The sequence below is a fragment of the Biomphalaria glabrata genome, chromosome 7, assembly GCF_947242115.1.
Source record: "Biomphalaria glabrata chromosome 7, xgBioGlab47.1, whole genome shotgun sequence".
Taxonomy (NCBI): domain Eukaryota; kingdom Metazoa; phylum Mollusca; class Gastropoda; family Planorbidae; genus Biomphalaria; species Biomphalaria glabrata.
In genome coordinates, this window is record NC_074717.1 from 47,835,458 (window position 1) to 47,861,053 (window position 25,596).

General features: G+C 37.2%; 1 protein-coding gene and 1 pseudogene across 1 annotated transcript; one reads left to right on the top strand and one right to left on the bottom strand.

The window, feature by feature from the left end:
- Positions 1–25,596, top strand: part of LOC129927162 (peptidyl-glycine alpha-amidating monooxygenase B-like) — an 87,849-nt pseudogene that overhangs the window by 18,849 nt on the left and 43,404 nt on the right.
- LOC129927279 (uncharacterized) lies at positions 23,868–24,837 on the bottom strand. The gene has a single exon (XM_056035650.1). The coding sequence runs from the start codon at positions 24,569–24,571 to the stop codon at positions 24,086–24,088; it is 486 nt and encodes a 161-aa protein (XP_055891625.1). The 5' UTR covers positions 24,572–24,837; the 3' UTR covers positions 23,868–24,085.

Sequence of the window (25,596 nt, forward strand, 5' to 3'; positions counted from 1 at the left end):
AGAGGATATGGTTTACGGTTTCAAAGGGGTGGGCGCAGTGTCTGCAAAGGGGTAGTTGTGTGGAGTTTATTTTTTCAGGTGGTGTGTGTCCTGTTCTTAGTTGGAAGATTGTAGGTTGTTCTTTGCGGGGAGGAAGTTAATACTGTCCAGTTTGTTAGGCGTAGTCATTTCTCTGTACATGGCTCTGCCGTGTTTCCTGATGCCCATTGGTTGAGCCACTCCTCTTTGTGATTGTTGACTAACATTGACCTTAGGGTGAGGTAGTTAACAGGTCTATCTGGTTGTTCCATAGATGAACCTGCCTTTGATAGCTTATCTGCCTTTTCATTTCCCATGATGCCAATGTGTCCAGGGATCCACTGTAGTGTGATATTGATATTTAATTTTGATATCATCTGGTGGATTATCACAATGAGTGTTGTCAACTCTCTTGGGCTGTTTGAGGTGCTGCTGTTAAGTGCTTGCAGAGTAGATTGGGAGTCTGTAAAGACAACAATATCTGATGGTGGTTGCACTCCTTCATATAATTTGTTTTCCACTGTCTGAAGTGCTAAGGTAATTGCCTCAATTTCGGCTTGGAAGTTTGAGCAGTAATCGCCACAGGGTGCGCTTATCTCAAAGTGTTTATTTTTAGGGAAGACCAGGAAGGCACCAAGACCAGCATTGATGGTAGCTTTGAAAGCCGATCCGTCTGTATAAATATGGAAAGCTGTTTTTTTATAGCTTTCGATTGTTTCAAGCGTGCCTACTTTGAGCTCCAGTGGATTTGATTCTTTTGTTAAGGTGTTATTTTGTGATGGTTGGTTGTTTGTAGTTTAGTCCGGGTGTAATGTTTGAAAACCTGGTAATTTTTTCTCTGTTATTGGGTAGGTGGTGTTTTAGGGCTAGTTCGTCAGTAAGTTGGATCAGAGTCTTTTGCTTTTTTTTGGTTGTTTTTCCTATATTTCCTCCAACCTTCTGTATCTCTCAATAGCTTCTAATGCTGCTCTGTTGCCCCTTAACTTAAGAGGTTCAATATTGGAGTCTATTTCACAGGCTGCTGTGGGAGTAGTTCTCATACCTCCACTAATTAGCCGCAAGGCTTGGTTTTGGATTGTATCTAATGATGATTGATAGGTTTTGTTGGCAGCTACTTGTATGGAGAGACAGTTATCCATTACAGATCTGTCATATCCAGTGTATAACTGTCTTAAGGTTTTCTTTTCAGCTCCCCAGGATGTTCCTGCTAGGTGTTTTATTATGTTTAATCTTTGTGATGCCTTTTCTTTTAAATCTGCCATAAAGTGTTTTAGAGACAGTCTTTGGTCTAGTTTTACACCAAGATATGTTGGATTTTCTTCTTTATTTATTGGCTGAGAGTCTATTTTTAGGATGTAGTTTCTTTTTGCTGTTTTGTTGCTGTGGCTAAAGATTGAATAAACTGACTTTTCTTTGTTTATTTCCATTTTCCATAATTTTGAATATGTGGAGATAGTTGTGAGGGCTCTATTTAGTTTGGATCTAGTCAGCACTGGATATTTCTCTGTAGTCCAAATTAAAAGGTCGTCTGCATAAAGTGCCTTATTGACCGAAATGAGGTCCGGGAGGTCATTCATGAAGATTAGAAAGAGAGTGCAGCTAAGGGCTGAACCTTGTGGTAGTCCTTCTTCCAAACCCTTTTACTAGAGATGGCACCTTCGAATCGGGTTTGGATGGTTCTGTTCTTTAAGAATGCCCTGATCCAGCTGTACATTTTTCCATGGATGCCCATTTTTTTCATCTTCAAAAATAGACCTTCTCTCCACACTCTATCATAGGCTTGCTGCAAATCTATAAATACTGCTGTAGTGTGCTTGTTTTCATGAAACCCTTCTACTGTGTCCTGGATAAAACGAAAGAGGTGGTCTTCTGTTCTACTTGCTTTCCTGAAGCCAGCTTGTGCATTGTGGAGTGAGCAAGTACTTTCTAGCCACCAATAAAGTCGGTTATTGATCATTTTTTCTGCCATTTTGCCAATGTTGGATGTTAGAGATATTGGTCTATAACTTTTTGAGTCTCCAGGTGGTTTATTTTTCTTTAAAATGGGTATTATGTTTGCGGTTCTCCATTCCTGTAGTATGTCTCCAGTTTTCCATGTATGGTTGATAAAGTTAAGTATACAGTTTTGGGCCTGTGGTCCTAGTCCCCGAATCGTTTCATTTGTTATTTTATCTGGTTCAGGGGATTTTCTTGACTTGAGGCTTTTTAGGGCAGTATTGAGCTCATGTAGAGTGAAGGGAGTGTCAAAGATCTGACAGTTGACTGTTGGAGCTTTTTTTTCTTTCTTTAAGATATTACTGAAGGCCTGGTCCAGTTGTTTTCTTGGCTTTGACTTGTTAATGCTGGCAAAATATTTATTGAAGGTTTCAGCCTTTTTAAGGTTTTCTGTTATTATGTCGTCAGTGCCTTTTATAGGTTGGGGGTTTGTTATTTATTTCTTTCTTGCTAGCCGGTGCAGAATGGTCCAGGCCTTTCGACCATCCTTGTTTAGATCTAGTTGTTCGCATGTTGTGGTCCACTTTTTCTTTTTTTCTGTTTTAATTTTGTATCTTATAAGTCCTGTCAATTTGTTGTACGTTGTCTTGTTCTCTCTAGTAGGTTTTTTTTCTATAGTCTTCCTGGCCATGTTTCTTTCTTTTACTAATTTGTCTAATTCAGGTGTCCAAAAAGGTTTGTATTTCTTAACTTGGCCTCGAGGGATGTGTTTTTTTGCTGCTTGTAAGATGTTGGAGACTGTAGTTGTGTAGGTTGATTTGACGTCTGTCTCAATTATGCTTGATAGTCTTGTGTCTGTTTCTTGTGAAAAAGCTGCCCAGTTAGCTTTTTTATAGTTCCATCTAGTTGTTTTGTTGGATTGGTATCTACCTGGCGTTCCAATATTGAGGAGTATAGGCCTGTGGTCACTACCTATGTCTTCAAGTACTGTTATTTTAGAAGAGTTGGTAATGTCTGTAGAGATAAAAGTTAGGTCAGGTCTGCTAGTTGTGTTGTGTGTTCTGTGGAGGAAAGTTGGAGGTGTAGTTTTGTTTAGCAGAAGGTGTAGGTTAGAGGCATTTGTTACATCCTCTACTTCTTTGCCACGCTTGTTGTAGTGTGGGTAGCCTAGGGAAGGTGTGTGTGCATTGAAGTCGCCAGCTATTATTGTCCTTGTGTAGTGTGGTAGTTGTATGTCTATTTCTGCTGTTGATGATGGTGGGCAATAGTAGTTTTTGATGGTGTACTTTGTTCCTCCTCTCCAAAGAAGTATTTCCTGCGTGTCGATGTCTGTATTGTTCTGTATTTGTTTTACTGTGGCTTGTGTGTCGTTTCTTATGAGGGTCATAATTCCCTGGCAAAGGCATCTGTACTGTGTGTAGCCTGTGATGTTTATTTTTTTCTTGGGCAGTAGTGTTTCTTGCAATAGCGCTATGTGTATATCATGCTTCTTGAGTATGTGTTGGAGTTCTGTTGTCTTGTTTTGTAGGCCTAAGATGTTTAGTTGCAAAAGGTTTAGGTGTTTGCTGCTAGTCTGTTTTTTATTTCCAGTAGCTGACTTATCACAGGCACACGCTAGTCATCAACATTTAGTTTGTTCTATTCTGCTAGACATAGACCACTGTCTTTTAGGTCTTGTTGCTTAGTTTAGCTTGAATTTTCCATTGTCCTCTCTCTATGTCTCTCTTGTTTTTTCCTTCTGTCCCTCTTTCTTTCACTATTCTTGTCTAGGTCAGTTTATTGTTCTCATTCTAAGTATGCAAGTAACATAAAAAAAAGTTTAAAAAAAAAAAGACAATTCCTCCTTTATGAAGCTGACAACTTTTTGTAAGAATGATTACTTTGCTCGTAACTCTTAATAACTAATTCTTCTTCTTCATCGTTCTCATTGTTATGTTGGAGTGTTCATATGACTAGACAAATACATGAGATGAACTGCGCAGTGGTTTCCAAATCAGGGAGCTCTCCATATAGTTTTCTTTCTATTGGGGTGATTTGGGGCCAATGTCTTATATGGGCCTCTTGGTAAAGAGAGCAGTTTTGGAGGACGTGGTCGGCATTCTCTGGTGATACTCCACATGGGCAGATTTCACTGGCTCCAATTTTGAGCTTCCGGTGCATGTGTTGTCGCATTCTGTTGTGTCCGGTCCTGAGAAAGATTAGACGCTGGTCTTGTCGGGATAGCTTATAGTAAGCTTCATCTTTCTTGTGATTTGGATGAGAGCTCGTCCATTTCTCATTTATTTTGTTTACAATTAATTTCTTCATTTCTTCTGGATAAAGTGCAGAGTTTATTTGAGAGTTAGTTCTCCCACTCTTGGCGAGTGTGTCAGCCTTCTCATTTCCTTCTAGTTGTATATGGGCTGGTATCCATTGAATAACAGTTTTTTTGCTGTTGTTGTTGAGCTTTGTAAGTGCTGTTCTGAGGTTTTTAATATAAGAGGAATCAGAGTTTTGCAAGCTTTGGAGGGTTGTTTTTGCATCGGTTAGCAAGACAATCTGACTGTGAGGGGAACTTGGATGATTTGCTAGCATGGTAGCAGCTAGTGCTAGTGCTTCCCTTTCTGCTCTGTGACTGTCAGAGAGCTCTCCAGTTGCAATGGATTTTTCTAGTTTTCCTCCATCTGGCCATTCGATAAGTATTCCAGCTCCTCCATTTGTGGTGGCTTTATGGGATGAGCCGTCCGTGTAAACTCTGATCCACTGATTGCTAGGGTAATTGGTATGTAGAAAACAGTTCACTATTTCCTTGAGCTCTGTTGGTCTGTAATCAGATTTTCTTTTTATGTTTTCAATATGGTCCCTTATAGTAGGAAGAGGGCTTTCATCCCAGGGTGGAGATTCGTTATAGTGTATCGAGGATTCCAGAGTAATTTTTTCAAGTTGGTGTTTCTTTTTTAGGTTTAGAGATTCCTGTATGAAATTGGTCCTTTTGAGACGTTTTTTGTGCCAGTTTTGTGGATTTTTGTTCTGAGTGGGTGCCTTTCCAAGGTTTCCAATTTAGTGAATTGGGAAAGGATTTTTATTTCTCTTCTTTCATCCAGAGAGATCAGGGCAGCGGTTTCCTCCATAGCTCTTATGGGTGTTGTTTTGATTGCTCCTGTCATTACCCTTAAACCAATATTTTGAACCTTGTCTATTTTTCTTAGGTTGGTTTGGGCTGCTGAGCCCCATGCTGTGGCACCATATTCTAGTACATGTCTTATATAACTGGTATAAGTCTTTTTCAGGATGTTGTGATTAGCTCCCCAATCTGTGCCAGCTAATTTTTTCAAGAGGGATAGTCTCCGGATGCCTTTACTCTGTGTTTTATCTATTTGGTTTTTCCAGGTTAGTCTCGGGTCATAGGTGACTGCAAGATATGTAGGGCTGTCATTTTTTTCTAAAGCTTCCTTATCTAATGTTAATTTTATTGTTTGTTGTTTTGTTGACAGTGAGAATATGGTATATGTTGTCTTTTTTGTGTTAATGGACATGCCCCAGTCTTTGGACCAATTATTGAGTTTATCAAGAGCATCCTGTAATCGAAATTTCAATGTTCCTACATATTCTTCTGTGCTAATTAAGGCAAGGTCATCTGCATACATGCTGCTTTTAACTTTTCTTGGTAGGTTTTGATTTAGATCGTTTATGAATATTAGGAACAGTGTTGGGGATAGGACTCCTCCTTGCGGGACGCCATTTTTTATACCCACTGTGTGGCTTCTTTGTCCTTGCATGCAAACTAAGACTTTTCTATTATTTAGATATTCCTTTATCCAGTTGTACATTCTGTGGGATATGTGATGCTGGATTAGCTTGAGCAAGAGACCTTGTTCCCAGACTTTGTCAAATGCTTTTTCTAAGTCAACCCACACAATTGTTGTTGGTTTCTTTTCTTGAAAGCCGTCTTCTATTTCTTGTGTGATGAAGGCGATTTGATCTTCTGTTGATCTGCCTTTTCTAAAGCCAGCCTGGGCTTCAGTGAGTAGGTTATTTGACTCAAGGATCCATGTCAGCCTTCTATTTATCACTCTTTCCATCAGTTTGCAAGTACAGCTAGTGAGGCTGATGGGACAGTAGCTATCCAGTTTATTTCTTGGTTTGCCGTGCTTTAGTATAGGTATCATAATGGCTTTTTTCCAGATGTTTGGAATTCTGCCAGATTTCCAGCTAGCATTGAATATTTGTAGCAGTTTTCTTTTGGCTTGAGGACCCAAGTGAAGAAGCATGTCATTAGATATTTTGTCTGGGCCCGGGGCTTGTTTTGGTTTGAGGACTTTTAGGGATTCATCTAGTTCCTTCATTTTAAGATTAGTGGTCATTCCCAAGGAGTAAGCTGGATTGTTTTCTTTAATTTTATCTTGTATTTCTGAGCTTACATCTTTATTTCTACTTTCATTAATTTGTATTTGTCCTACGCTTTGGAAAAACTTAATGAATTCATTTGCTGCTTCTTGGCCTTTCAGGGGTTTGTTGTCCTTTTCTTTTACTATAGGAGTTGTTCTGTTTTCTTCCTGGTTGAGACATTTGGCTATACACCAGAGTTTGTGGCCGTCTCTATCTACGTTTAGTTGTTCTGTTTTTTCATGCCAACTTTTCCTCATGGCGGAAAGATAATTTTTCCTGAAAACTGCGTTAGCTGCTTTTAGATTTATGTTATTTCTTATCTTATCTTATATAATACAGACGTTACTTCAAAAAAGAAGATGATTACGTCCTACGCGTCATGCATTTAGTCATGCATATTAACCAATGACTTAAATTCTGCCAAGTCACTGGTTTTCCTGGCTAGCTCAGGCAACCCATTCCATGCTCTAATAGCACTAGGGAAGAAGGAGTATTTGTACAAATTTGTCCTAGCATATGGGACGAGGAATGTGCCTTTATCTTTGTGTCTTTCAGAGTATTTTATTAAATTTTGTTTTTGTATTTGAAGATTATGGTTCAGTGTTTTATGTATTATTGCTACTTTACTTTTGAGCCTTCTGTCCTGAAGGCTTTCTAAATTTAGTGATTTTACTAAAGGTGTTACTCTAGTCAAATGTGAATATTCGTTTGTTATGAATCGCACTGCTCTATTTTGTGTCTGTTCTAGTTTCTTAATGTTTTCTTGAGTTGAGGGGTCCCAAACAGAGGATGCATATTCTATTATTGGCCTAACCAAGGTTAAATAATATTTTAGTTTTATGTTCTTATTTGATTTATAGAAATTTCTTTTAATAAATCCTAATGCTTTGTTTGATTTTTTTTGTAGTTTCATCAATATGTGGATTCCATGACAGTTTTTCATTTATTATAACACCTAGGTATTTTGCGTTTTTAGTCTGTGTTACTGGTTTGCCATGAATAAGATAAGTGGAATTAATTTGTTTTAGTTTTTTTGTTACTCTTAACAACTGACATTTTTCTGGGTGGAAAGACATGCTCCAATTTGATTCCCATTTCTGTAATTCATCTAATTCTCTTTGTAAAATATCTGTGTCTTGTGTTGTTTTTATTGTTCTATATATTATGCAATTGTCTGCAAATAATCTGACTTTTGTTCCTGAAGTAATGCAATTTGGTAAATCATTTATGTAAATTAAAAATAGTAGTGGACCCAAGACTGTTCCTTGAGGTACACCTGAGTTTACTGTTATCGGTGTTGATTTAGAACCATTTATTATTACAGTTTGTTCTCTCCCTATCAGAGAGTCTTTAATCCACTGATGCAGTGGACCATTAATGCCGAAATATTTTAATTTTTTAAGCAAACTATGGTGGTGAACTTTGTCAAAAGCCTTAGAAAAATCTAGTAAGATAGCATCTATTTGTTCACTGGTATTTTCTATACAAGGGTTATTTTCTACTGTGTTTCTGGCTTCAATAGTGGCAGTGTGGAGTTGTTGAAGGTGATCAGACCAGTTGGGGATATAATCTTTTCTTGCTCCTCTGGGAATTGATTCCTTAGCTGCTAGGAGGATTGCTTTGGAGAATGCTGAGAATGACTTATTCACCTGATTTGATTTGCAGTTTATTGAAGATGTGTTTAGGTCTGTGAGCTTTGAGAATAGGTGCCAGTTGGCTTTTTTGTAGTTCCATCTGGGGATGGAGTTTTCTGATATTTTGAAGAAGGTATCGATACTGATCAATATGGGTCTGTGGTCACTGGTGGCTAGCTGGTCTGCAACTTCTCTTGTGCACTTTTTGGATAAGTTGTCAGTTGCAAAGGCTAGATCTGGAGTGGTTGATGTTAGCCAGGCTCTTGAGAAAAAGGTTGGTTTATCCTCAGGTTTATTAAGCAAGATAAGTCTGTTCTCTGCTTGCCATTCTTCAATTTCTTCTCCCCTGGCATTTAGGTCTGGGTATCCCCAGCTCTGAGAGTGACTATTCATATCTCCTAAGATTAGACAGTCTTCTTGGTCAGGTATTTGTATGTGGTCAATCTCGATTTCCTTGTCTGGTGGGAAGTAGCAGTTAAATAGATTAATATTTCTATCTGGGAGAATTAGCTTAGTTCCCATTATTTCTGATTCTGAGGAGTTGGGCATAGTTATGTCTGTGGTAGGGATGTCATTTTTAATGAGGGTTTGGATTCCTCCTTTGGGTCTGATTTCTCTATCTTGTCTGATGCAGGTGTAGCCTCTAATGGAGAAACGAAGATTACTGTTCAAATGAGTTTCTTGGATGCAAGCTACATCAATTTCTTTCTCATGCAGAAATATTTTTAGAGCTTCTTTTTTCTTTTGGATGCCCTCTGCGTTCCATTTAAGATTTTTAGACTTTTGGTCTTGGAGTGTTGGCCAGTAGTATTTACTTTCTTGTCCCTGCTCCTTCGAGGCGGAGAGCCCGGCCCCCTACCTGCGCAGCGGGATTCCACAGGCAGGACGCCACATCTATTAGAATGGTTACTGAACTCCAACATAGATGAGGTTGCGTGTCAATGTGTTATGCGCCAGGAGGCCCATTGACTCCGACTTCAGCCTGCTTTTCTTTCTGGGTGTGCTCCCATAGCCTTTGATCATCCAAGATCATCTGCAAGGCAGCAGGTGTTTATTTTCGGAGTTTTCTCTCCTAGATGAACTGCTATCCCTAGCTAACGAGTTTCATCTACCCGGGTTTAGAGTTAGAGCGCCCTATACTCGCTTTTTGCAATCATTTCCATGGATTTCTGAGATGTTTTTAGTAAATATTCTAACCACTGGAATACTTCATCTCATCCTCCATGACTGCAAACCAGTTGGTCCGCGGCTGTTTATTTGCTATTCACAGCTAACCCTTATATCTAAGGGTCTTTCCTCTATCCGCCACCTGGGGACGCGCTTGGTAGAAGGTGGTAACTCCCCCAAGTTAATAACTAATGAGTTATAGATTTTTAAAAAGTACAATTTACCCCCCCCCCCCCCCTCAATGCACATCACCAAAACTTCTTCCTTGTTCTCATTATTATGTTGGAGCGTTCAGATGACTAGACCAATATGTGAGATGAACTGCGCAATGGTTTCAAAATCAGGGAGTTTTCTTTCTATAGGGGTGTTTTGGGGCTAGTGTCTTGATTGGGCCTCTTGATAAAGTATGCAGTTTTGAAGAACATGATCAGCATTCTCTGGTGATACTCCACATGGGCAGATTTTGATAGTTCCAATTTTTAGCTTCTGAAACATATGTTGTCTCATTCTGTTGTGTCTGATTCTGAGGTGAAAGACTAGACGTTGATATTTTTGGAATAGGCTTTGTCTTTCTTGTGACTCAGATGAGTCTATTTCTTGTTTATTCTATTCACTCTGACCTAAACAAATCCTGGTTAAGCCCAAGTATTAATCTAGAGTGTATAAAATTCTAGCTTGATGATGCAGATCCAGACATGGCAACATTAAAAGACAGTAGTCCAGACTACAGTACTGTGATATATGTTATGCGCTTCCGCGGTGATGAGTAATTGAACTATAAACAAACTCAAAGGCTGCATACAGTTTGAAATACAATTCAAGTTTGAATTCAACCAATAAAATATTTTCAAACCTACATTATATAAAAATTAGCTTAACCAATATTCTTTATGACTAGTCAAAGTTACTATATATAGCATTAGTCATTTATTAATTGAAAGGGGCACTTATTTTTCCTTCTAAATTCCTTATTTTTGTAGTTTTAATATACTTAACTCTCTCTGGAGGTTGCATCAAGGTTGTTCTACTGGAGATGGGATGACTTATTTATTGTTCCCCCCTTTTAGACCTTGTGATCTATAGGGCAGATGATGGTTAAAGAGCAGGATGTCATGTGACCAGCACCAACCGCCTCTACTTTTCCTAACTGAAGTCAGGTACCCATCAGAGTTGTGTGGACTCATGAGTGCCCGAAATTCTAACTCCCAGTCTTCACTGGGATTCAAACCCAGGACCCTAGTGCTTATGCATTCAACCACCGCGCGTCATCAATTCTTCCGTCCTTGTGGTTATGCAAATCATTTATATCGATGTTTAATTAATTTGACTAACTATGCCTACAGTTTCCCTAGCTAGCTATTTAACCTGTTACTGATGTAGGTGACATTTGATCAACATAATGATCCGTCTTTAATTTCTTCAACAAAAAAATACTCAAAGGGAATCCTGAGATTAGGAAATTTTCTGATTCAAATTTAAAAAACAACAACTCTAGGACCATGGCTGTTATCTGTCATGCCTGAATATATTTTATAAAATCCCTGAACTTTTTATCCCCAGATTCTAGTGAAGAAAGCTACTGTCAGGAAGTACCAGATGTATGGTCACCTGTACGAAGACTTATGTCGACAGGTAGGCAAGCACCATTTGCTATCTACAGAACCCAGTCAGTGGACAACCTAGAGGTATATGATTCAAGTTCTTCTGGACATAAAGCTGACCACAACAGTTAAACACAGGTAAATATCAAATTAATAATTATAAATTATTGTCATCAGATTTAAAGATTGCTAAAAGAATCAACACATAGACAAGAAAATAAAAAAGAATCGGATCAATTTCAAAGCTTTCAAAGGTCTGAAATAATTGATCTAAAAGTATGTCAAGTTGATTAACTTAGGATAAATCCAGAGACTGTCTCTTAGGCTCATAAAATGTCCTAAGTTAATTAACCTTCTTATTTAGTAATACTTTAATCTCTGCTTGACATTTACAGACTGTAGTGATTTACATCATATTGTATAGATTACAGATGTTATCTCAAAAAAGAAGATAATTACATTCATCACATTTCTAGTCATTTATGTTAATCTGTGACTTAAACTCTGCTAAGTGGTTGGGTTTCCTGTACTGGCTGATTCAAGCCATTCCATTCTCTACTGGCACTAGGGAAGAAGAAGCACTTGTAGGACCTAGCCTATGGAGTAAGATATGGGCCTCTATCATTGTGGATCTAAGTATTTGAGTAGGTTTGGCTGATCTAGTGGAAGGCATGAATTTTTTTAGAACAGAAAAATAATGAAGACCAAACTATTTAATAACAAAAACAAAAATATGTCCAGAATTATTTAGCATCATACCCATAAATTAACATTTATTAATGCTTTTATTTAAAGTCTTTAAATTTAGTCCTGTTCTTTCACTACCTTCTTTTCATGTAAAAAACTGTTTTATCTTGTGCCATGTCCTCCACAAGTAGTGGACTTCAACAAAATGACTCTGAAACTAGCTCAGTCTCTTTCCATGGCATTTCACAATAAACAGTAAGTGGGTTTGAGAGTAGGATACCTTCTATTTCTGGATCTTAAAGTAGAGTTCCTTTTATTTCTGGATCTGAAAGTAGAGTTCCTTTTATTTCTGAATCTGAGAGTAGAGTTCCTTTTATTTCTGAATCTGAGAGTAGAGTTCCTTTTATTTCTGGATCTGAGAGTAGAGTTCCTTTTATTTCTGGATCTGAAAGTAGAGTTCCTTTTATTTCTGGATCTGAGAGTAGAGTGCCTTTTATTTCTGGATCTGAGAGTAGAGTTCCTTTTATTTCTGGATCTGAGAGTAGAATTCCTTTTATTTCTGGATCTGAGAATAGAGTGCCTTTTATTTCTGGATCTGAGAGTAGAGTTCCATTTATTTCTGGATCTGAATGTGGTGTACCTTTTATTTATGGAGCTGAGTGTGGTGTACCTTTTATTTATGGAGCTGAGTGTGGTGTACCTTTTAATTTTCTTCTTTGATAGTATCTTAGTGTTCTATTTGGCTAATAGTCAAGTTTCTATATCAGATGGTAGAAGCTACCAATGCTCAATTTTGCTCATCAGCATTACCCATTATATTTATCCTGGTTAACTTTTTTATATTAACTCCCATTATCCCTTCCACCTCAGTTAATAAAGACTTGTGTTAAAGTCTTTTTTCATCTTCTTATATTTCTTGAAATGTTAAAGCTGTATTAGTATTGATATATTTTTTTGTTATGTCTCATAAATATAACGTCTCCAAAATTAACCTGTTAGAACACAATGTGGCATCAATTTTTTTATTATCGTCTAGAGTTCATCTAGCTAGTAGCTAGATCTAGCAGCTAGATTCTAGACTAGAGTCAGATCAGATGAGAGTGTCACTAGTCATGACTAGAGTCTAGAGTAGATACTAACATAGATCATCTGCATCATGATCATCATACTAAATAACTAATCATACTGAATCATAGTTATGATAGTAGTAAGTAAATCTAGTAGTAACTTAAGTAAGTAGATCTAGCCTGGCCTAGACTAGATCAGTAGATCATAGATGAGATCTACTAGAAATGACTAGATCTAGATCTACTAGATTGTCTAGACTAGATTTACTAAATCATTTACTAGATATATAGAGTAAAGTGCGAAGTTCGAGCATTGTCAAGAGGTTTGAACAGTTCACTTTTTATTGCTAAAACTTTTTTATTTGAATGTTTACCAAATTACTACTATATTGCTACTGCGCGTGCACCTTTTTTCTTTACTTCCGACACATACTATTTCCTTTTCCTTGTAAAGGCTAAGTTCATGGTGAGGTCAAACTCAGGAGGTGTGGAATTATTCTTTTTTACTACCCGGTAGTGAAGGAAATGGGTAATGGGCTTAAGGCTATTTTGAAGTCTGATTGCTCATCAGCTTAAAGAGACTATTTGAAGTTGTGGAGGGTGGGAAATGGTGCAATGGATGGTGTTCTTGCGCTGCAGTAAAAAGAAAATGACTATATAGTGAAAATTAAATATTAAAACATGTTTTTAGATATATTTTCTTTGATCTGTTCAAACCTTCCATCAACCCATTCGAGCTTACTAATTGGGGAAAAATCTGCTCGAGGTAAAGTACGTTTGGCGATACCTACCCTACACCTCTTTGAACTCATTTATTTAATTTTAACTAAGCCTAGTGATACATTAAACTTAATCTATTTTTATAGAAAAAAGGATGAGAAATTCAGAGATACCATCAGTTTTTTCATAGGTCAGACCGTTACGGTGCTATAAAAATCCAAACATGAAAATTCCTGCCTGCTGGCTTAATAATTTCGAACTTCGCACTTTACTCTATGTATATTATAATATGATGTAGATCTTGTCTCTATATCTTAGTATCTAGTCTACTAGATCTACTATGATCAGTATGAACTATCTATGATCTAGATCTATCTAGTGGACTAGTCAATCTTAGATCTAGATCTAATTATCGACTTCTAGTAGTAGTACTACTACTAGTAGATCTCTAGTCAGATCTAGATATGATTATTAATGATAGAGATAGAATCTAGATAGACTCTAGAGACAGATATATAGATAGTGATATAGCCAATATACTGAATATTATTGAATATACTATAAGGCCTACTATTCTACTTTACTGTCTTTAGTTTAGGGTGGAGGCCTTAGAGTATGTTATATATGATATATGGTATAGATTATATTTCTAGAATTCTAGATCTAATAGAAGATATACTTAGATTTTGGAATCTCTCTCTTAGTTTTAGTTTTATAAATCTAGCTAGATTGTGAAGTAGATGGGGCTTAGAGTATAGTGTAATATGGTCTATATAGTATAAGCTGCTATATAAAATTAAACTATTCATGGTTTTACTTTCAAATTCACTTCTAGCTTTATGATTCAGAGCTAGATTTTATAGATTTAAAGACAGCTATTGTTAATAAAAACAATCAATGAAAGTGATATCCGCTGAAATAGGTAACTGATATTGATAATGTGTTATACATTGCAATTTGTTTTTAGAGATTTTAATTAATTCCTAATATATATAGAGAGAGTAGTGCAAATAGGCTTATTGTACTTTTTAAAGTACTTTTTTACTCTTTAATCTTGAATTTGCTAAATTGAAAAGGAAAAAAAAAAACATTTTTATACATGTATATGGTAATTCAATATTTATTTCTGCTCCTGAAATTGAATATTTTCTCCTGAAAAACTCCTGGAAATCTCCAGAAATCCTGATCTCAGAATGGTGGGGGAACCCTGGATACTATCAGTCACCAACTTCTGTATGAATGGGTCTTTAAGTCAACAACATCTGTATGAATGCTGCTATCAGTCACCACCATTTTTATGAATGGTACTATTAGTCACCACCATCTTTATGAATGGTACTATTAGTCACCACCATCTGTATGAATGGTACTATCAGTCACCACCATCTGTATGAATGATACTATCAGTCACCACCATCTGTATGGTTCTGTGTTTAATGTATAATTGCTAAGAATGGTACTGTCAGTCACCACCATCTGCATTAATGGTACTATCAGTCGCCACCATCTGCATGTCACTATCGGTCACCACATTCTGAATGAATGGTAATATCAGTCACCACCATCTGCATGAATGATACTATCAGTCACCACCATCTGTATGAATTGTACTGTCAGCCACTACCATCTGTACGAATGGTACTATCAGTCACCATCATCTGTTTGAATGGTACTATCAGTCACCACCATCTTCATCATAGCCCCAGAATTATGCAGAATAGTCTAGTATATTGTAATAAAATAACCAATACTAGAAAACCACTATATTGGCTTTATTCAACAAGATTAAGCTACAGCCAACAATGAACAAATATAAGTACATAAGTTTTAGTTTGAATCAAATCAATATCAAGTTTATTCTTTACAAAATACTAACACATATTGCAATAACTAGTTCAGATTTGTTAAAAAACAAAAACTAAATTTTTCTTTAAGTTTATTTCTATTTCAATTTGAAAGTATTCTTACAAAAAGGTAGCCATGCAAAATGATGTTCTCTTTTGGACTGAAATGGATTGTCTCATTTTGTTGTTTAGTTACTGCAATGCAAATTGGAGTTTGAACAAATTAAAGTAAAAGCATAATAAATAGAATGTATGTATAGTATTACATAATTTTAATGAATTTTCTCAATACTGGCTTTTATCTTTCAGACTAAGTTTTTTTAAGAGTAGAACAATCTTCCTTGTCAAACTGTTTTAAACCAATCTTTTGAAGTAGCCTAAGTAAATTAAATAATTTTTTCATAATATTTTTAAATCAAGGCAAAGGAAGAATCACATTCAATATCTTTTTAACAGGATTTGTTTCACTTTTCACTGCCCAGGTAAAACAGAAGAAAACAAAATTGAATGATAGTAACATTTTACTGAAATCCAAAAGGGAAAATAATTTTCTTTCACTAAGTTGAGAAAAATGATGACCTTCTTGTTTAAAACTTATTTAAAATGTTATTTTTTTCTTTGTTTTATGTCAGTTTTGCTCTAATTTAGCCTAAATCATGTTTTACACAAAGCTGATTAAATTAAATTACTACTATTATGTAGATGCATTTTTTATAAGTAATGCTGAAAATGCATATTGAATTCTTCTTATTATTATTGTTTTTGCATTGCATTGAAAGAGAATGTCATAAGAAATAGAAATGGTTTTGTTCCTTTGAATTTATTCCCTAATCAGGCAATCATGCATCACGTGCCCTCAGATATGTACACAAAATGAAGTTTGAGAAGAAAGAGAAAGGATCAAGATGGTATACTTTGAATTCTACAAATTAAATCCTGCTAAGCTTTATTCAGTTAAAAAATTGAGTTTATGTGTAACTACTATGATTCTACAAAATTTTTTGTTTGTTTGCTATGCACAGATTTACAAGACACTAAAGAAGTTATCTATCAACTATACTCAATGTATGGACGACTTGCAGCCAGACTAGAATTATAGAGAAAAATGTTTTTCTGCTGGCTAAACATGTATGGGTATGTTTGTCTGTCTTTCATTATGTCTATCTAAAAAATAATTGTTTTTGTTTGTAATGTTGTTACAGTGCCTTGAGCTTACATTTTGTTTGTTAACAGCGCTTTATAAATAAAATTATTATTATTATTGTTATTATTATGTAATACCTAGGATTCTTCAGTTGTAATACCTAGGATTCTTCTGTAGCATCTCAATTCCATTGCTAGGATCCTCCTCTCTAGCTCTGCAGTCAGCGTCCAAGACTCACAAGCATATAAAAATGTGGCCATGACCAGAGAGCGCATCAGTCTGATTTTGGTGCCTAGGGCTAAGCCTTTGTCTTTCCATATTATTCTAAGTTTTGAAAGGGCTGCTGTGGACTGTCAGTAGTTCAGGTTTTGTTCCCTTATCTGAGACAATAGCTCCTAGGTATTTGAAGTGGGCCAAAATGCTCTTTTGAATTTAATAAAGACAAGCTACAGGTTTAATTATTGTTAACTGCATTTGTCGACTGGTTGTCAGTAAAACCAAGACTTGGTAGAATTTAAGATTCTATTTATATTGTTACATGGTGCAGCTTTAGTGAAATCCAGCTAGTCTGTAGAACTGGCATGTCAAACATTGTCCATATATTTTTGTAATTATATATATATATTTCTATATATATGGTATATTTCTCTTCTTATAAGATTTCTAGAGCTTGATATATTCAGTAGTGTCCAAACTAGTTTAGCGTGAATTCCCCTATCCATCCATCCATCCCAGTGGTGCTACAGCCCATGGAGGGCTCTGGCCTGCTTTAACATATCCTTCCATTCAGATATCCTGGGCCTTTCGTCTCCACGCCCTAGCCCCAAGCTGCTTCAGATCTGCTTCCACATCATCTATCCATCGCATTCGGTGTCTGCCTTTGGGTCGCCTGCCTTTTGGTTTTTGCCTGTATACAATTTTCACCCCTCTGTTGTCTGACATTCTTTCAAGGTGACCTGCCCAACGTAGTCTGTTCTTTTTTATTTCGTTCACTTTTGGTGGGTCTTCATACAATTGATATATCTCATGGTTAGTGCGTGTCCTCCACCCTGTTTCATCCTGTATGGCACCATAGATTTTCCTAAGAATTTTTCTTTCCCAAGTGTTAAGTAAAAGCACAAACTATTCAACAAAATTTGGTTAACAGAAACACCTCCGGGTGAGTGGAAAAAGGGCTTGCTAATAAAAATACCAAAGAGTGGAGATCTATCACAATGTGAGAAATGGCGAGGCATCACTTTGCTGTCAGTACCAAGCAAGATTTTTAGCAGAATCCTACTAAACAGAATAAGGGAGCATGTGATGAACACCTAAGGGAAGAACAGGCCGGATTCAGAAAAGGGAGATCTTGTGCTGACCAAATAGCTACACTCAGGATAATTGTAGAACAATGTGTCGAATGGCAATCTCCTCTCTATGCAACTTTTGTCGACTTTGAAAAAGCTTTTGATAGTGTCGACAGAGAATCTATTTGGACTGTAATGAGACATTATGGGATCCCCAATAAAATAATAACCATAATCAAGAACCTTTATGATGGTTTCACCTGCCAAGTAACCCACTGTGGCAAGCTGTCAGAGGAATTTCCAGTCACAACAGGAGTCAAACAGGGATGTCTTCTTTCACCACTCCTGTTCCTTCTAGTACTGGATTGGGTCACAAAAGAAGCCTACTCTAACGCAGGGAAAGGAATCCAATGGACTCTCACACAAAAGCTGGAAGATCTGGAATTCGCTGATGACATAGCCCTATTATCACACAGACTACAGGATATGCAAGAAAAGGTCACAGCTTTAAGCTAAGTAGGAAAAAGAGTAGGCCTCAAAATAAACCACCAAAAAACTAAAGTACTTAAAGTAAACAATAAACAAATCGGAGACATAGTATTGGATTCTCAGACAATAGACCAAGTAGAAAATTTTATATACCTTGGGAGTGTAGTCAGTATATCAGGTGGAACAGATGAAGACATTAAACGCTGTATAAATCTAGCATGTCAGACATTTACACAGCTAAAACCAACCTGGAAATCTCCTTACATCTCAAACAAGACTAAACTAAGAATCTTTAACTCTAATGTCAAGGCTTTCCTACTGTATGGTTCTGAAACATGGAGAACAACTGAAGCCACAACAAAAAAATACAGACATTCATCAACAGATGCCTGAGAAATATCCTAAAAATACACTGGTATGACAAAGTAGAAAACACCAAACTGTGGGAGATGAGTGGACAAAAAAATATAGAAGTGCAGATCTTAGAGAGGAAGTGGAGATGGATTGGTCACACCCTTAGAAAAGATACCAGCAACAGAGCTAGGCAGGCCTTAGAGTGGAACCCCCAGGGAACAAGACGCAGAGGAAGACCAAAAAGAACATGGCGACGCAGTGTACTTGAAGAAGCAGAGAAGACCGGGAAGAGCTGGGACACCATCAAAAAGCTAGCAAGAGACCGTGGAGAGTGGCGTGTTTTGGTCGAGGCCCTATGTTCCATGAGGAACTCAAAGGAGTGATGATGATGAAGTGTTAAGTAAATTTTCAGATGTCTTTGTCAGTGTCCAGGACTCACTTCCATACATTGCTGCTGGTCTTATTATAGTTTTGTATATTATTTTCTTGGTTTTCCTTGAAATCGTTTTGCTCTTAAGTAAATGGTGGGTGCTATAAAATGCCCTGTTGCCTCCTGCTATTCTTTCCTTTATTTCTGTTAGTAGGTCATTTTTGAAATTAATAGTACTTCCTAGATATTTGAAAGTTTGGACGTTTTCAAATTCGTGGTGTTTGATTTTGATATTTTGTCCCTCTGTTTGATTGTCTCTTGTCATTGTAATGTACTTGGTTTTACTGTCATTGACCTCAAGTCCTGCTGGTCGAGATGCTTCTTCTAGTTGTATGAAGGCTCTAGCCATGTCAGAGGTTTCTTTACCCAATAAGGCAATGTCATCGGCATAAGCAAGGTATTGTAGAAATTGTTGGTTGTGGACCCGTGTTTTCTCTCCTGAAGTAGTTAGTAATAGTTCCCCTTGTGTTTATGTGTATATTTCTTATAACTCTCTCCAGTGTTAAATTGAAAAGCATGCAGGAAAGTGCATCTCCTTGTCTTAATCCTTGTTTAATCTTAAATTCCCGTGAGTCTTCTCCTTGTATTATGACTTTGCTTTTTGAGTTGTTTAATGTCATATGTATAAGTCTTGTCAGCTTGTTGGGTATTCCAAAATCCTGTAGAGTGTCTTATAGGTATTTCCTTCTGATACTGTCATAAGTCATTTTATAGTCTATAAAGAGTTGGTGGATTGGTATGTTGTATTCATGGCATTTTTCTAGTATACATCTTAGTGTGAAGATGTGGTCGGTTGTGGATTTGTTGGGTCTGAAACCACATTGGTAGTCACCTAAGATTTCTTCTGAATATTTTCCAAGTCTCTTAGTTATAAGCCTAGACAGTATGTTATAAGTCACATTTAGTAGAGAGATTCCTCTGTAATTACAGCACTTTAACTTGGATCCTTTTTTGTGTATTGGGGTTATAAGAGCCGTTTCCCATTCTGTTGGTATTACTTCTTCTTCCCAAATTCTTGATATTAGTCTGTGTATTTGGGAATGTAAGTCTTTCCCTCCATATTTAATTAGTTCTGCTGTGATTTGGTCCTCTCCTGGTGCTTTGTGATTCTTCATGGTCCTAATTATTTCTGATGTTTCAATGAGTGTTGGAGGGTTCACTAAGGGATCTGGTCCCCCATGTGGCAGTTTATATTCTCCATTATCTCCATCTTCAGTGGTATTTAGGATCTCCTCAAAGTATTCAGCCCATCTCTCAATGACCCTGCTGTTTTCTGTAATATAGCATGCTTTATTATTTCCCAGTGCTCATTTATGTTATTTTCGCTGTCCTTTTCTAATGTTGTCAGTTGCGTTTGGAGTGCCATTCTATAAGTTTCTGCAACAAGTGGATCCTTTGTGAGTTTTTGACTATCCTATTGCTGTGCTCTCTTTCTTTGGTAATTGTGTATGGTACTTATTCTTTGTCTAAGTTTAGCTTTTACTAGTAGGTGGTCTGAGTCAGCATTGGCTCCTCTGAAACTTCTAACATCTAGTATGTCTGATCCATGATTCTTATCTATGAATACATGATCTATTTGATTCTGGGTGTTGCTATCAGGTGAGATCCAGGTAACCTTGTGAATATTCTTATGTTGGAATTTTGTGCTGCTGATAGACATTCCTTTTCCTGATGCAAAATCCACTAATCTTATGCCATTATTGTTGGTCTCTTCATGTAAGCTTTCTTTGCCAATTGTTGGTCTGAATGCTGGTTCCTTTCCAATTTTTGCATTGAAATCTCCTAGTACTATTTTGATGTCATGCTTTGGTGCTTCATCATAAATTCTTTCCAGTCCATCATAGAAGGCTTCTTTTCTGTTATCATCTGCATCTTCAGTAGGGGCATGAACATTGATAAATGATATGTTGAAGAATTTTCCTTTCAAACGCAGTGAGCAGAGTCTATCACTTACAGGTTTAAATCCAATGACATTACCTACCATTTCCTTTTTAACAGCAAAACCTGTACCTAAGTTGTTAGTGCTTCCACCACTATAAAATATAGTATACTCCTTGGTTCTGAGAATGTCCGAGTCTTTCCACCTGATTTCCTGTAGAGCTACAAGCGGTATCCTATATTTCTTTAACACTTCAGTAAGTTGGGCTAGCGCACCTGCTCTATAAAGGCTTAGCACGTTCCATGTCGCAAAACAAAAATCATGTCCTTTTCCAGGTCTAGGTCGTTTTCCATTGTGGAGTTTTTGATCTCCCATCGAGCGCCTCCCCAGGTGGCGGATAGGGGAATGCCCTCCAGATATGGTGGGTACCGGGGAAATAAAATACCCGGGGTGGACCAAAATCAAACCTGCTGCCTTGCAGGAAGTGGAGGGATCCACAAAGGCTAGGGCACCTTACCCAAAAATAAAGGCAGCTATCCAGAGAGCTGAAAGGGGCAGCCCCCCAGATGGTTATGCACAGGGCTAACAACTCTGTCATATAAAAAATACTGTTATGAAAGCTAATACACACAAGAATTCCCCTATCACTAAGACTTTAAACACATTATCTTTTATTTGTCAGCTGAATCCCTTCATTATCTCATTAACAATTGTTCTGATCAAGATGCAGACCAAGTTCTCTAAATTAGATCAGCATACAGACTAATGAAATAATCTCCTATGAGTTACAGGCAAAACTTAAAGTCTACATCAAATTTTTTTTCTTTTGGATAATATTACAAACAGGAATGGAAAATATGGCCAACAGATCTTGTGTGGTGCCCCAATGGTCCAATAACTAAGGGATAGGTTAATATGATAATACATAATAGGTTAGCTAAAACTTACAGGTTAATTCAGGAAATTAACTTTCTAATTATTTTTATTTTTTTTGTACTAAAACTTTCTTTTTAAGTACTAATTTAATTAAACTATTTAAAAAATAGCTTTCAGTTCCAGTGTCTACACTAATCTTCTTTGTCTAGGTCATTAATTGTAAATGTTTTTCAGATAATGATGCAGAGAATTTCCTGGTGATCAAGAATTAGGAGCTGCACACAGTTTAATGAAACCATATTTTAGGAACAGATAGAAAACAAAGAACTGCAGCAAAGATGGCCTGTTTTTATTCTTCCTCATGGCAAGTAGATTTTTTAAAGCATTATGATATAGTTTCCCTTTCAGACCTTGTGGTCCAAAGGGCAAATGATGTAAAGTCATCTCTGTTTCTGTGGCCTACGGTTATGGTATAGCTATTTTAAATAGAACTTTCTATCTTTGAATGAATGCATAATAAAAAAAAATAGGCAACATAAATTAGATAGATCCGCATCAGTGCTTTACATTTTGACTCTGTTCTGGGCTATTCCCCATCCATTTCCATCCTGCCAACTTTCCTTCTTGGTCTGCAGGTTTGATCTATGTTTGTGTCACAGATTCCTTATTATATTTATAATAATAACTCTATAGAATCTACCTTAGTTCTCGATACGTCTAGGTGTCCCTGGTTCAGTTCTAGTTAACGAAATAAAACAATGAAAGCACTAGATCAAACACATAAACTTTAATCAGCTTTACTGCATATCACACTCGCTGGTCTCTGTCTAACAACCAACACACTTCCAGTCATTCGCGCAGATTGTAAAAATAGATTATACATACATAAACACATTCATCCATGACATCTCGCCCCTCCTAAAATTATAATCGATTTTTACAAAGATTACTAAATAAAATGATTATAAAACAAATATCAAACATTACACCACAATACAACAAAAATGTTTGTTCGATAGGCCACAAATGCTCTGAATATGCCACACAGGCGTTTATGTATCCAAACAAACTTGAACATAGTCACACAGACTTTAATGTAGTCACACAGACTTTAATGTAGTCACACAGACTGCAATGTAATAGGCACACAGTCTATAGTTAAGACACACAGTCTTAAAAGATGAAGACACACAGTCTTAAAAGCTGAAGACACACAGTCTTAAAAGCTGAAGACACACAGTCTTAAAAGATGAAGACACACAGTCTTAAAAGATGAAGACACAAAGTCTTAGTTGTAGACAGAAAGTCTACCATCAAGCAACAAAGTCTAAACTGTTGAAGACACAAAGTCTTCGTTGAAGCAACACATGCTTGTGAGAAGCCACATAGGCTTATATCTATGATAAGCGTGGCAGAATGTCCGCTATGACGTTTCCTTTACCTGGAATATGCTGCACTTCGAACTGAAAGTCCTGAAGCATCAGGGGCCCAGCGAGTTACCCTGGAATTCACCGACTTGTGTTTAAACAGCGTAAGGGTGCGTGATCTGTGCGCAGTACGAATGTTCTGCCCAATAGATATCTGGCCAACTTGGTTACTGCCCAAACAACTGCCAAGCACTCTCTTTCTACTGTGCTGTATCTTTGTTCGTGCTGTCCCCATATGACCCACAAAAGCATGACCTAACTCCAAAATTCTTTATCTTTCGGCGGCAGGGATGACTAGCTGTAGTTTCTCTTTGTTATCTTGTCTCATCAGAAGTCCATTTTTCACTTTAAATTTACTGGTGGGACGCTTTGCCAATTCAAAAAGTTTAACCAATGTTTGGTCCTCCTTTTGTTTCAATGCATAACTGGATGTTAATTCTGATTCTGGCTGTTCAATCTATGTAGGATCAGTTGTCCCATGTTTTCTATTACACCAGATTGAGATCTAGTTACCGCAATAGTAACTTCTGACATTGCTCACCTTTGCCACTTGTAGATATCTGTGATGGTAGGCTCAGTTATGCCAGTAACGTTTCCTAGAATCAAGTCAGCTGCAGGCCTCTCCAACACACATGCTTCAACTTTTCCAGATAAAAATGGCATATCAATGTCAATGACAGCTGTGGGATATTCTTCAATTGTTCCTCCAAATGTCATACATTAGACTTTCTTACCCGTCAACTGGTGAGGGTTCACATGTAGTCTCTTCACTCCAATTGTGGTCGTTCCTGTGTCTCTCAAGACCCAAATAGATTTCTTCCCAACGAATCCAGGATACATTTTTAATTTCCTGGCGTCACAAGTTACAGCTCCAGCCATCTGGATCTGATCAGATTCATGGAGTTGTTCACCATGTTGATAGTCTATGCAAGCTGACGCATTGTATGGATGTCCAGTTGGTCTTCCCCTGTTGCTGGTTTTAAACTCCTGACTTCTGCTTGAACCCATAGTCTCATTTCGTCTTAAGGGGCTTTTGTTTCTACATTGGACTGCTAAATGACCCGTTTTGAAACACTTAAAACATTTTCTTTTTTCACCAACACTTCTTTTCTGCAGACGGTCCTGTCTCCATTCTTGTTTAAATCGACTTCTGTTATCATTAGTCTTTGCAGCAAATTGTCTTCTCTGGATGTGCAGTAATATAGTGCTGACACAACTTGACTGCTGTTGGCACATCTTTCGGTTTCCTTTCATGTAGAAAAGCCACTAACTGAGGATTGCAAAATGTGAGGATCTTGTCTCTGATGAAAAGATCAATGAGACCTTCGAATGTCTTTTTAGTATTAGACAATTCTACCCAACGCATTAAGTATCTTCTAATGTCCTCAACAAATTCATGAAATGGCTGGTTTCTCTCTGGTTTAGCTTTATGGAACTTCTCTCTATACCCATCATCTGTCAAGTTGTATCTTTTCATTAATACTTCTTTCACCTTGTCATATTCCTCTAAATCTTTCTTAGAAAAGTTGATACAAGCTTGCAGTGCCTTTCCCTGTGACAATGTGTATAGATGACTTCCCCACTGAGTTTTAGGTCTTTCTGTAGCTTGAGCATGTACTTCAAATCTTGCCAAATATGCATCCATTTGATCCACATTCTCATTAAAAGGTGGCAACTTTGGTTTCCATACAGGTTTTATATGCTCTTTAAGTACTCCTATCGTCTCCCTAAGCTCCAACTCTCTGACTCTCAATCTGTGTATTTCTACCTCAGCTTCTTTCTCTTAAGCTCTCTCCACCACCTCTCTTTCTTTAGCTCTTTCTTCTCTCTTTACACGTTCTTCACGCTCTCTGTCTTCTCTTTCTTTTTCTTTCTTTTCCAGCTTGACTTCTCTTTCTTTCACCCACTCCTGTAGAGCTGTCCCACACAATCCCATCTCTTTTCCAGCAGCTATTAACTGAGTTAATCTCTCTGACATTTTGTTTATATCTCTAGCATACAATATACACAACACAAATAGTTTTATCACTGTGTTTGACCTGGTTTCATCTCGGCTGATTGACTTAGTTTTTTTTCCCGCCATTGCACATGAGCGCACACTCTTCACGACTTCACAGCCTTCTTTGTCCTTGACCTTTTAACAATGGCGAACCGCAGTTCTGCCTAATGTCTTCCAAGACTAAGTCAAGAAACTAGATAAACGAGCCTCCAAATATGTCACAGATTCCTTATTATATTTATAATAATAACTCTATAGAATCTACCTTAGTTCTCAATACATCTAGCTGTCCCTGGTTCAATTCTAGTTAACGAAATAAAACAATGAAACCACTAGATCAAACACATAAACTAGATTATACATACATACACACATTCATCCGTGACAGTTTGCATGGGTCTACCAGACTTTCTCTTCCTCTCTGGGTTCCAGTCCAGTCTTGCAATGTTGTCTACTGTTCTTCCCAGTGTGTGCCCAATGCATCCCCATGTGCATCATTTGATTTCTTGTTCTATCTCTGTTTACTTTTTTGTTTCCCATAGGCTGTAGTTTGATATTTTGGCTCAATGAATAAGGTTTATACTGTAATAATTTCAGTATTCTTCTCAAAAGGTTGGCTGATTGTTAAAGGGCTTGGTTTCTGAATCTAAGGGTCTTGGGTTCGAAGACTG